Source organism: Mauremys mutica, chromosome 4, assembly GCF_020497125.1.
Source record: "Mauremys mutica isolate MM-2020 ecotype Southern chromosome 4, ASM2049712v1, whole genome shotgun sequence".
Classification (NCBI taxonomy): Eukaryota; Metazoa; Chordata; order Testudines; family Geoemydidae; genus Mauremys; species Mauremys mutica.
Window position 1 is genome coordinate 30,635,110 of NC_059075.1, and position 12,669 is coordinate 30,647,778.

General features: G+C 43.6%; 1 protein-coding gene across 2 annotated transcripts in view; it reads left to right on the forward strand.

Annotated features, from left to right (window-relative positions):
- Positions 1–10,085, forward strand: part of FBLN5 (fibulin 5) — a 79,088-nt gene extending 69,003 nt beyond the window's left edge. For both annotated transcript variants that reach the window (XM_045013493.1, XM_045013492.1), the window contains exons 9-11: positions 2,175–2,301; positions 4,373–4,568; positions 7,837–10,085. In XM_045013493.1, coding sequence (XP_044869428.1) covers positions 2,175–2,301; positions 4,373–4,568; positions 7,837–7,998 — 485 coding nt within the window. In that variant the 3' untranslated portion in view covers positions 7,999–10,085. The remainder of the gene's footprint in view (positions 1–2,174; positions 2,302–4,372; positions 4,569–7,836) is intronic.
- Positions 10,086–12,669: the final 2,584 nt, after the last annotated feature.

Below are 12,669 nucleotides of genomic sequence, written 5' to 3' on the forward strand. Positions count from 1 at the left end.
AAAATCTTCTGCTATTCCTAGAACTGAAGTCACTCCTCCTTTCCAGATCTCAACACCTGGCACCAAGACTTCAACTGGTGCCAATATCTCTGTGGTACCACTTTCCAATCCCCACCAACAAGTTGGGTTGAGGCAGACTGTCTCCGATACCATAAATGAGTAAAGGCAGATCACTCCCACCTCCTGCAATATGAAGAGCCTCCCTTTCTGGATCTGAGGTCAGAATCCTCAAAGTCAGAAGAGGACTGCAGCAGACACCTGTCCCAGACTATGTCCCTAAGGACTCCTACAGAGCATTGAGCCCTGATAAAATATTGAGAGTCTCCACACTACCTCACTACTCTTGTACTAGAGGATACCCTCTCCCCCATATACTCACTGGTACCCAGCACCTCAGTGGCCATTACTGAGGGGCTACAGTGTTGCACAGTGATGGTATTGAGTCTCGAGGCTCTTCTGGGACCATCATACAATATACCTACAATATCTCCATCACCAGGCTCAAACAGCAGATCTGTTTGAGCCCCAGAACATCCAGACAAATCTTGCTTATCACTGTTGGGTCATATGGCCACCAGTACTTATGTGTAGGGCTGTGCGTCTGTCTCCAAGGTCACGGAAGTGATGGATTCCATGACTTTCTGTGACCTCCGTGACTTCTGCAGCAGCTGGTGCTGGCTCAGGCTGCCCAAGCCAGGCAGCCTCTGAGCCAGCAGTAGCAGTTTGGGTTCAGGGCTGGGGCAGGGGATTGGGGTGCGTGGTGGTGGTGCTTACTTGGGGGCGCTCCCCAGCTCCCACCAGTATGTTCCTGCAGCTTCTAGGCGGCGCGTCCGGGGGCTCCACGTGCTGCCCACATCTGCAGGCGCTGCCCTCACAGCTCCCATTGGCTGTGGTTCCCAGCCAATGGGAGCTGTGGAGCTGGCACTTGTGGTGAAAGCAGCACATGGAACCCTCCTGGGCACTCCTCCCCCTAGGAGCTGCAGAGACATGCCGGTCGGAGCCGGGTAGGGAACCTGCCAGCCCTGTCAACCCTCCCCCTCCAGCACCAGCGGGGTTCCTCGGATGCGCGCCGCCACCTATCCTCCCTCGTCCCAGCACTAGCGGAGATCCCAGACCACGCCTTCCCAGCACCAGTGGGGGTCCCAAGCTGCGGGCCACCTCCCGCTTCCCCCCTCACCTCTCCCCTCCAACCTATTCTGGGACAAGTTAAATAATATGTCCCTTGAGGGCAGCATATGAACTCACTCAACTTGAGCTAAGGCAGCATCGGTAGCTTTCTTTAGAGACGTTCCTATTGCTAACATGTGCAGAGTAGCAATTTGGAATTCCATTCACACCTTCACTAGACAATATGCACTGGTGCAAGCAGCTGCTTCTACTGCCTCTTTGGGCAGGGCAGCTCTGCAATCTGCTGTGTCATAAGACTCCAGGCAGACAGCTCCTTGAAACAGACACTGCTTGTGAATCATCTGAAGTGCATTACACATAGGGACAGCCACTTGAAGAAGGGTGGGTTACTTACCTTGTAGTAACTTGAGTTCTTTGAGCTGTGCAGTGCACTACCAACACTCCTCCTCTGCTGCCTGGTCTCCCCCTACCTGGCACTGATGGTAGGGACAAAACTAAGATGGCGGGTGATCTGGCAGTGCCCTTTATGCACACATGGCCCAGACTCTGCTAGTGAAAAACCTCTGGTCCTGGGCGCATGCACAATCTAAATAGCACTACTCATAGAGACAACACATTGCAAGAGCTCAAGTTACTACAAGGTTAGTAATCCATCCTTACTTATCAAAGGTAGCCTTCTAATACAGATGGAGCAGGGTTGTGCTTTGATTGGTGATACTTTGGTGCAATCTCTTAATAGGAGAGGTTGCTTTATTATACTAAAATACAAATAATAAATGATATATAGGTATTCTATAGCTGTTTTCATCCATAGATCTCAAAGTGCTTTATAAAGGAAGTCAGTGTCACAGCCCCCATTTTACAGATGGGGGAAAGTGAGACACAGAGTGGGGAAGTGACTTGCCCAAGGTCATCCAGCAGGTCAGTGGCAGAGCCAGGTCTCCCGAGTCCCCATTCAGTGCTCCAACCACTAGGCCACACTTTACAAGGGTGGCATCTTGTAGAGTTTTCCTTGTATTATCCTCCCTCTCATTTTTATGTTTCAGATATCAATGAATGTGAGACTAGAAACTTCACTTGTACTACACAGCAAACCTGTTTCAATATCCAAGGAGGATACAAATGTCTAGACCCAGTAAAGTGTGAGGATCCTTATATCCAGATCAATGACAAGTGAGTAACAGACCCATAGAAGTGGAGGGCAGTAAATATGCTTGAGGCAAATAAATTGCACTTCTGCAACATGACAGCAAAATACATCTAAAGAGCTATACAGACGCTATTGTTGCATTTACTATTAGCAAGCTTTATAAAAATATAAATTGCAATTACTTGCCAGGTGGTAGGAGATTCAGTTGTGTGGAAAGTTAAGCTGGAAAAGCCCTCACCAAAATGAGTGCAGCAGAGAAGACCATAATGGTTGTAATGCAACAAAAGAAAGTTAGTTACTCCATTGCCACCTGCCTTTAATCATACTTGATCAAACACAATCTATTTGTTAATAATAGTACTTCCTTACCTACCTAATCCAGGGGGTTGTGAGGATTAACTAGTTAATGTTTGTACAGTGCTTTGAAAGCATAACACACTGTACTATAGAGGCGTGGCAGCTCTGCTAGAGTTAAGAGTGAGTCGCTTACCGTTTAAAAGATGACTCTTCTAAGAGTTGTAAAATCCACATGCTGACTGACATTGTCTTGAAATTTGCTTTGCCTCATGGGGTTCCTAGGTACTGTTAGTGATCCACATGTGAGGTCCTTTGAGCACAGTGTTCCCAAGATACAATCCCCCTACTAAAAGCCCCAACATCTTACAAAATCACATGGTGGTTTTAACTTTTTTTGCACACACTTGGGAGTCAAATTATGGCTGAAATACTCCCCAGTCTTGTCAGTCACTTCGGATTTATTTAAATCAGCTTATGGTACCTGCAGCCCCCTTGCGAAGTTACTCAATATTAAGCTTAAAACTCCAGATGGTATGTCAGTAGCTGAAGCCAAAGAGAACAAAAGACATGCAACAAGACTAGGGCTCTGTTAACATCCAAAGGGTTTCCAGCCAATCTATTATCACCAGTTCTAGTAACTGGATGGCTCAAGGTGACATGCTCTGGTCACTGAACCTGAGCAACACTGATGCACTGAGAGTCTGAGCACTTTCAGCAAATGTGGCTTGGGCATGTTTCTTGCTCTCTGCCTGCATTCTGCAGGGGCTTCTTTTGGGAGTTTTGCCCCAAGATCAAAATTCTGGTTTTAAGAGCCATATTTTAAAGTGCTTTAAAATCTATATGCAGACTCTGATTTTATTTTAGAAGTACTGTCAAGGAAATTAGCATTACTTAAATAGAGGGAAGATGAGAGATTCTAGGAAGCAGTTAGGGTAATGTCATCAACCAGAACAATGGGATTTAGTGTGATCAAAGGAAAGCAAGTTGCTGGGTCTTTTAATATTCACAGAGTTTAAGGCCAGCAGGGACCATTAGGACATAACATAGATAACAAAATTTACCTTTATTGGCTGTCAGTGCAAGATATCTCTTTGGTCAAGTATTTGCTCAAGTTCAGCCCATCCATGGGGTGTTTATGGATTATGGTTTGTGTGTGTAATAAAGAGAGGAGGCTATTTAGATCATCATTGTGGACTGTCTGATTTAATTAGAGGTGTACCTGAAACAAAACTCCAGACCCAGGCTTTGGAAGAATTGGACTTTGTGGCTCTGGCCAGGCTTTAGATTTATTCTCTGACTGTATTTAATCTATGACATGTCCCTGAAAGGTGTTGGACACACATCCTGTCCAAAAAGTAATGTAATTATTTATATAGCCCCATTGATGTTCATGGTTCTGCACCGTAAGTGAGCTAGGCCAATAATTAACAGGTCCCTAACCTGAAGAGCTTATAGGCTAAATTCCTACCAGGACAATCATGCATTAGGAGTCCACAGCTGCAGAGCTGTCAGAAAAGAAAGTCCAAATTCTTGAGGGATCAAAGGAGACAAAAGTTTCAGTATGAAGAGCAGTTTTGGCAGAGCCTAGAGAGCAGAAGGAAGATGAAGGCAGAGATATAGGAAGGATGAGGGTGGAGCTATGGAGAGCTCTGAATGCAAGCAAAGGAAATGAAAGTTACATGGTTCTTTAAGCCAGTTAAGTTTTGTACTCCATTATTTTTTGCTTTCATAGCAACGTGTAGTGAAATAGGTGTTGCAGAATTGGCTCAATACTGATGATAATTCTGTCCACATTAGTCGCTGCATGTGTCCAGCTGAAAACCCCGGTTGCAGAGATCAACCATTCACCATCCTATACAGAGACATGGACATCATGTCAGGACGGTCCGTGCCGTCTGACATCTTCCAAATGCAAGCAACAACTCGCTTCCCTGGTGCCTATTACATCTTCCAAATCAAATCAGGGAATGAGGGCAGAGAATTCTACATGCGGGTGAGTAAGTCTGTATAGAGTCCTACCAGTATCTTATAGTTTGCCACATCCTTCTCTGACAGCTGTACTATGTTTTTAATGTGTACTATTTAAAATTTCAGTGCAAGATCTCTCATAGGGGCAGACGTGTGCCTGTCATACTACATCCATAGCCATGCAGTGTAATGTACTGGTCATAATCACAGCGGGCTGCTCAAACCCAGAAAGGCTGTGGATGCTAGTTCTGCAGGAAGGTGATGTATCCCAGGGAAAGATACTCTATAATGGCAGTGTAGGGAATTCACCAGACTAGCCCAGCATGCCCCACTTGTGCTATTCCATACGTGGCAATATGGCTCAGTGACATCTTGAAATAGCTGAGGAGAGAGGCTGGTTTAAAATGTTATCAGGTTGTTTGGGTTTTTTTTTTAACTGAAAAACTGAGTTTTCTATTAAAAGAAAGTTTTGCAGAGAGTGTCTGTTTTCTTCAAGACTTCTTGATTTTTTGTCAGGAAACCGAAAATACAAAACTCAAAATGCTCAGTCAAAACACAAACATTTTTGGCTAAAAACTGAAAAAAATTCAGTTTGCAGGGGTTTGGATTTTTAATAAAATGTCCAGATTTTCCGCACAATTTGCAGCTGACCTCTTTCTCTACCCCCACCCCCACCCCGCCCCGCTTTCCATTGGATAGGTATTGGACAGCTGGCATTCTTAGAACAAGGAGCATCGTTCTTGGTGGGACTCAGAAGCTTGGGTAGTAACCACAAGTAGAATCTGACCCTGATAGTCAAACCAAGTGCCATTCATAGGAATACATGTAATGACACTTTCAGCACATCATAAGAAATAATATTAGAACAGATTCTGGCATTTCCCAATTCACATTCTTCATGGTAGCATTGGATTCCGAACTTTAAAATGGCATCAGCTTTGTCTTAAGGTTCCAGGCAGTTCCAGGGATAATCATTTCCATCCTGTAGCAGCATTTTGCTGTTGTAAAGTTTTATTGTCCCAGATTTTTTCACCTATCTGGACTGATCAGTCAGTTGTGTGGGGTTCACAGACAAATTCCATTGTTCAAATCTGATTCCGTTCTTTCTTTATCCCAGAAAGTACCCAAGGCCTTTCTTTTATTGGACATGTTGCACTTTTCCTTTAACTGGTAACAGAATATTCCCAGAGTGTCTAGGTTATAACCAGCAGGTGGTGCCTGTTCCTTTGTTTTGGAAAAAAATAAAAACGAGAGGTTATAGATGTGGGGGATGAGGGTGGGGCAGGCAGATACTGCTATATTGTTAAAAGTGCCATCTGTCAGGTGGGTTGTTAAACTTAAGCCCGTGCTGCCCATCTCTGGTGAGCTATCCCACTGTCAGCTCAAATTTTTGTGGTACTTTTTCAAAACCTAGCTGGAGCTAAGCAAAGTGCTCTGGCTAACATTATGTGTCTCAGTAAAACAGGTCCCAGGCTGTGTGTGTGATGTTCTGCTGAATGGTGATTTGCTGCTCTATTTAGGAACACCGGACCAGATTTTCAAGTGCTGAGAACCAACCATTTTGGCTAGATTATCAAGCATTCAGACTGCATTTAGGTACCTAAACGAGAGCCAGATTTTCAGAAGTACTTGAGGGATGAGTTTATTATGAGTGCTGAGCAAATCTGAAAATCTGACCCACAATCCCAGCATTGTTTTCACCTTTGTGTATAATACATTTAAAGGAGTCTCTCAAAAGGGTCCGATTTTGCAACACATATTTATGCAAATGAAAACCAACCCTCTTTCCACTGAAACTGGAAAAATATTCATGAACAGTTTTCTAGACATATGAAGTATCAGAAGGGTAGATGTGCTAATCTGGATCTGTAAAAGCGGCAAAGAGTTCTGTGGCACCTTATAGACTAACAAACATATTGGAGCATGAGCTTTCGTGGGTGAATGCATCCGGCAAAGTGGGTATTCACCCACGAAAGCTCATGCTCCAATACGTTTGTTAGTCTATACGGTGCCACAGAACTCTTTGCCACTTTTATAGACATATGAAGTTTTTGTAATATATTATTTTTAAATAAAGTCTAAATTTTGGAACTTAAAACCACTTCACAGTGTCTCTTTAAATGGATAAAAAAATGTCTGCATCAAACCAAAATAAACTTCATGAAGCTTAAGAACTAACGGAAACAGGAAAAGAATACCTGGCCCAACATGCCAGCACCTCTTGAATCCATGGTCTTGCTTTTTCCTCCAGATAATAATGATGGATTTATATGTACAATAACAACTTTCATCTGCAAGGATCCCCACATGCTTTACAAACTGATAAAACTGTACAAAGTGACACTTCCTATACCATTGAAATGCAGCCATCTCTGGGGTGAAGTGCAGTAGCTCTCAACAGTGCCTGTAAATACACAACAGTTCAACACAGGAAATGCAAAGCGCCTTTTCTAATTGAAAGTGGACTGTAGGAGATATTTAGGCAGGCAGAATGTAATTGTCTGTTTAAGCATTTACAGTGAGTGACGTGGGTCTTTAATTACCCCTGTTTTATACATCAGCCAAATACAGCAACCACAGCAGCACAGTGTCCTCTACCGCTCTGCTAGAGCACTGCTTCAGTAATGACAGGGTATGTCTACACAGCAAATGAAGGGTGATTAAAGCTAGTGTAAATCTAGCTAACGTGTAACTATGAGAGAGGAGACAAGGCAGCACAGACTGCATCATAGGTTAGCAACCCAAATGTGTGCCCACAGTACCCAATGGCTTGTACATGGGCTTGTACTAGCCCCACTGAAGCCCAGGCTGCCACATCTTCACTACTGTTGTTACCCATATTAGCTAAATTAAAGTTAGTACAGGTATGCCTATCCGCACTATGATCACACCTCCATTGCTGTGTACATACCTTGAAAGAAAATAGTGAGACCTATTGAATCACCAGTACCTGGGTTTCCTCTGGAGGTGTCCCACCCATGTACTCACCAAGTCAATGAGGTACAATGTATAGGGCACTAAACTAGGGATCAGGAAACCTGGCTTTAATTCCCAGCTGTACCATTGACTTACTGCCTGACCTTTGTTCACTTAACTATTCTGTGCTCAAATCTTTCCATCTATCAAAGAGGAATAATGACACTTGCCCACCTCAGCAAAATGGATGGAAGGGCTAAGGAAGCATCGTTCTGAGATGTGAGACACTCAACCATTAAGTAGTATACTCTAAGATCATAAACGTAATGTATCATCTTTGGAAATCTCACCTGCTTCTCTCTCTGTTTTGCACACAGCAAACGGGACCTATCAGTGCTACTCTAGTGATGACCCGTCCCGTGAAAGGGCCCCGTACCATTCAGTTGGACTTGGAAATGATCACAGTTAACACTGTCATCAACTTCAGAGGGAGCTCTGTCATCCGGCTGAGGATATACGTATCACAGTACCCGTTCTAAACCTTCAGTACGGTCCCTTTAAACGTTAAAAGCAACAACAAAAAGACATTATCCCCTTTCTGCAGATCTTTTTCCTCAAAAAAATATAGCAGCTCAAAACCTAACCAGCGTTACCACAGACACAACAGCCTACGCCATCTGATGAGAGAAGCCTCTTCATATACAATCCTTCCAGGATGCAGACATCTGAACATGTATTGTCAGCAGATCCCGTATGATTTTATATGTGATTATATGTTTTAAGAACCTTTTGTTGTTGTTGTTGATTTTAAAAACTTTTCTAGGGTGTGATTTTATGCTCCAAAGACTGTGAACTTCCCCACCTCTGTAACTGCAACACTGCTTAGCAAAGGCACCAAACAAACTGAGGGAAAAGCTGGCTTTTGCTATTTTGCTTTTTTTATTTTAAAAGGAAGGCAAACAAACAAAAAATTCACCTGTCCAAATGTGGAATCTGAGAAGCACTAACTACCATTGCCAGTTGTTTCTGGAATTGTCAGTCATACAGTCTGTCTCAGTTGTCCCTACATTTGGCTTAGCTCCATCTGTCCTTTTTGACCGTACTTCTTAGTTGAGTCATTGTAAGTTCATTCTACAATACATGTTGTACTATGCTTGCTGGATCTATAAGCCCTCCTTTTTAACAAAGTGTCACCTGCGTGGGTTCCTCACTGTATTAAATATTCCTACATAATTGAGTTCAAAGAGGTCTATCACTGGATTGTGTATTTTAAAATAATTAGGGCCTGATCCTTATGTTCACCAAGGCAGCATGAGCATAAATGTTTGCTGCCAGAATAGTATAAAGGGGCCTTAGCATAACTGAGTCAGGTCCTGAGTGTTCAACTGCTTTGCATACTTTTAATGATTGTGCATAATTAGCAAAGATTATGAAGTGCCTGTGCTAGTTCTGTGGTTATGGCCAGAGCTAATTTCCCATTGTAACCCCAATATTCAATTTTGCTAAACCCAATTTCCCCAAAAGAAAATAATCACCCAAAAATTACATATGCCAAAACTCTTCCCAGAATAGAATTTTTCTGAAAAGTTTTTTGGGAAAAATTAGAAGATGAATTTTTAAAGTTGTGGGATAAAATCTTGGTCTGGTTGAAATCAAGGGGAGTTTTGCCATTGACTTCAGTGGGCCAGGATTTCACCCTGATGTGGTTTTTGTAAGTTTTTCTCTTGTTGACTGTTTACAATGTTTCCAGTGTTTTTTTTCCTCTCCATTGGCTAATCTTACCTCCCAAATGGCTTGGCCAACAAAGGCTAAATTTTGCAGGCCTGAGGACAAATGGCTCAGTGTTTCTCAGAGGGCTAATAGGGGATTAACAAAGATATATAATGTGAAACAGCTCGGAATGAGGTGTTTGTACTCCCACGTTATGGTAGGCTGGGAAGCAATATATTAGAGCTTCATTAGTGTAGGGATGTAAAGAGGAGGACTGCAGGCTCAGGAAGCTCTCAGGCACAGTTCCATGAAGGAATAGAGAAACTGACTATCTTGCTTATAACAGGCTTTTCAAATTCAGGACTGTTTTTTATTTCCCCCAGCAGAAGTACCCTTTGTTTACCAAGTTGCTCTTTATTTTTAATCAGTATGAAGAAAGCCCTGGTACTTTGGAGCCGAGCAGAGAAATGCTCTGCACAGAACGGAGTGTGCCTTAAAGTAGCAGGACACTGTATTTTGTTTCTTTATTATTTTATCTTTTCCTGTTACCTCAGCTGCAGTGTGTGATATGCTGGGACAGAGCTGTTTTCACATGTCTACAGACCACCATATACAACCCTTTATATGATATATAACAACCCTGCTGATTTCTGCCAGGCTGTGCTGAGCCAGAAATAAAAGGTGGGAGGTCAGGGAGACGTGGTCAGGCAGCTGTCCTGGAGGAGCTAGGGAAGGAGTATAGAGAGAAGGATCAACAGGGACTGAGGCTCAAAAGGGGTCCACGCATCAAATTCCTCAGTCTTGGAGGAAAGGGGAGGGCAGGTGATGGGAGGCATATGGTTGGGAGGGCAGGATAGAGAAGCACTGACAGGTGACAGGGGAAGGTAAAAAGTGAGACACAAGGGATTTGGGAGCAGGACAGGGAAAGGCAAAGTCTTGCATTAAAGACTTTAAACTCTTAATGCTGTCTGTTATGAAACTTTAATGCTTATAGTTTTCTATGTAGCAAAATCCCTCTCCTCTCCCTCCACTAATCCCTTAGCCCACCAATACGGCTCTGTCCACCCCCCATATCACCCACTGGAGAGGAACCCCACTTTGTTGGTCCTTATATAATCTCTTGGAGCAAGTCTCTTCTTCTGGGCCACTCTATGGGAACTTAATCGAGCCTTTGGCATTCATTAAAGCACATGAAAACACTAGAGGAATTCCAGAACAAAACATTTGTTGAAAGAGATTTAAGGTTGAAAGTGTGATTCAGCAGAGCCCAGGAATGCCCATAAAACAATATTACACTTTCAACACAAACACTTTGTGCCTTAAAATATGTGAAAATGTCTGGAAGCCATGAAAATCAGCCACTTCCCCTCTGCCATAAAGTCTTGTATCACTTGCTATCACCCCAGCCAACCTGAACCTTGCCAAACTATATACCAACCTCAAAATAACAAATTACTACACGATTACAACATCTAACACCACCACATTTTCTATTCAAAGGATCCATTTCCAATATACTAGTACACAAGCACCGGTTATAGCAGTTCTGACAAATAAGGACCACACATGTTAGTTTTCACATAATATAGATTCAGATGGTTAAAAATGCAAACTTTCAGGCTCTGCAAACACTTACATAACCCTGTGTCGCGAGGTAGCTAGGCCCTGTCAGCAGAGCAGGTGTGTCCAGTTGAGATAATTAAATGGGATAGAGCTAAACCTGGGCAGGGACAGCAGGCAGGGAGAGGAGGCATGACAGGCTATGCCTGGAATGGGGAACTGTAGAGGAGTGGTGCTAATGTCTCTGGTAGGCCCTTAGAGCAAGGGGCCATGTACTCAGGAAGGTTATCCTGGAGTTGCTTTTCCAGAAGAGCACCAGAGCTGGCTGAATGAGGACTGGCTGAGCAGGGAGCTGGATGAGGTAGTAGGAAGCAGCATTACTAAAGACGCCTGGGAGGGGAGGCTGTGAAACCATAGGACACTGGGAGGAACTTCCTGTTTGCTTCAGTTTGAACAGTAAACTGGGCCTAAAGCAAGTGTGGGTGTCGCTATGAGTGCTTGTTACACTCGGGGGAAGCCCTGCTCTGCTACCCCCTACAGCTCCAAACTTCCTCTAACACCAGCCAGAGCCATAATTCTAGTCTTAGTCGTACAATTAGTCTTCTAGTCCCCCACCACATCATGCTGGGGGGAAGTATATAGAACTCTGACATATCTCTATTTACTGGGCATTTAATAAACAATAGCTCTAATCAATAGTGTAGAGCTGGCAGCACACATGGTCTAGTGAATATGGCACTAGACTGGAAGTCAGGAGACCTGAGGTCTGTTTCTGGCTCTGCTGCTCACCTGCTGTGTGACCTTGGGTAAGTCACTTTGCATCTCTTTCCCCTTCCACCCTGTGACTGTCTTGTCTCTTTAGACTGTAAATTCTTTGGGGCAGAGAATCTCTCTTGCTATGTGTTTGTAGTGTCTAACATAATCTCCGTAGGGGTATAGCTACACTGGGTGACCCATGCAGCTGGCTTGGGCTAAGGGGCTGTTCAACTGTGGTGTAGCTGTTCAGGCTCTAGGACTCTGCGCGGTGGGAGGGTCCCAGATCTTGGGCTGCAGCCTGAGTCAGAACATCTGCATTGCAATTAAATAGCCTGAGCACCATGAGCTTGAGTCAGTTGGAATGAGCCAGCCACAGGTGTCTAATTGGAGTGTAGACATACCCTGGAAATACTGTAATACAAATAAAGAATAGTAATCTTCACTACAGAACAAACTAGGGTGACCAAGACAGCAGGTGTGAAAAATTGGGATGGGGGTGGGAGGTAATAGGCGCCTATAGAAGAAATGCCCCAAATATCGGGACTGTCCCTATAAAATAGGGACATCTGGTCACCCTAGAACAAACCAAGTAGGAAATCTAGTCCCACAAATGGGTAGAGGGAATGATGCGAGCCAGGTAGGATGACAAATGAAGATGTGTGGTGAAGGATGATATGGTAGTGGGGAACTGACTGGATCCTCTAATTGTTTATTTCCAGACTGTTTAACTTGGGGATCTTCTTAGGGGTATACTTTTTATGCAGCAAATGGGATGTTATTTTCTATTAACTGACTTCCACTGAAACATACTTTCAACCAGAACTTTTTTTAAAAATGAAGGTTTGTTTGGGCATAGTTCCTATTCTGCTTCCTGTACAACTGTTGTAGAATCATAGGATTGGAAGAGTCCTTGAGAGGTCATCTAGTCCAGTCCCCTGAACTCATGGCAGGACTAAGTATTTCTAGACCATCCCCCTACAAGGGGATGAATACACAATCACAAGCCAGACTTCCATTCATGGATTTTTAACTGAATAAAATTGACACTGACCTATTTATCAGTCTTCTAACTTAGATGAAACCAAATGCTCAGGGTTTGTCTACACAGCAAGTTACTGTGCAGTAAGCCGGGGTGAGTATCTATAGTACAACAGCTTGCTGCACAGTAACATCCTGTGTGGATG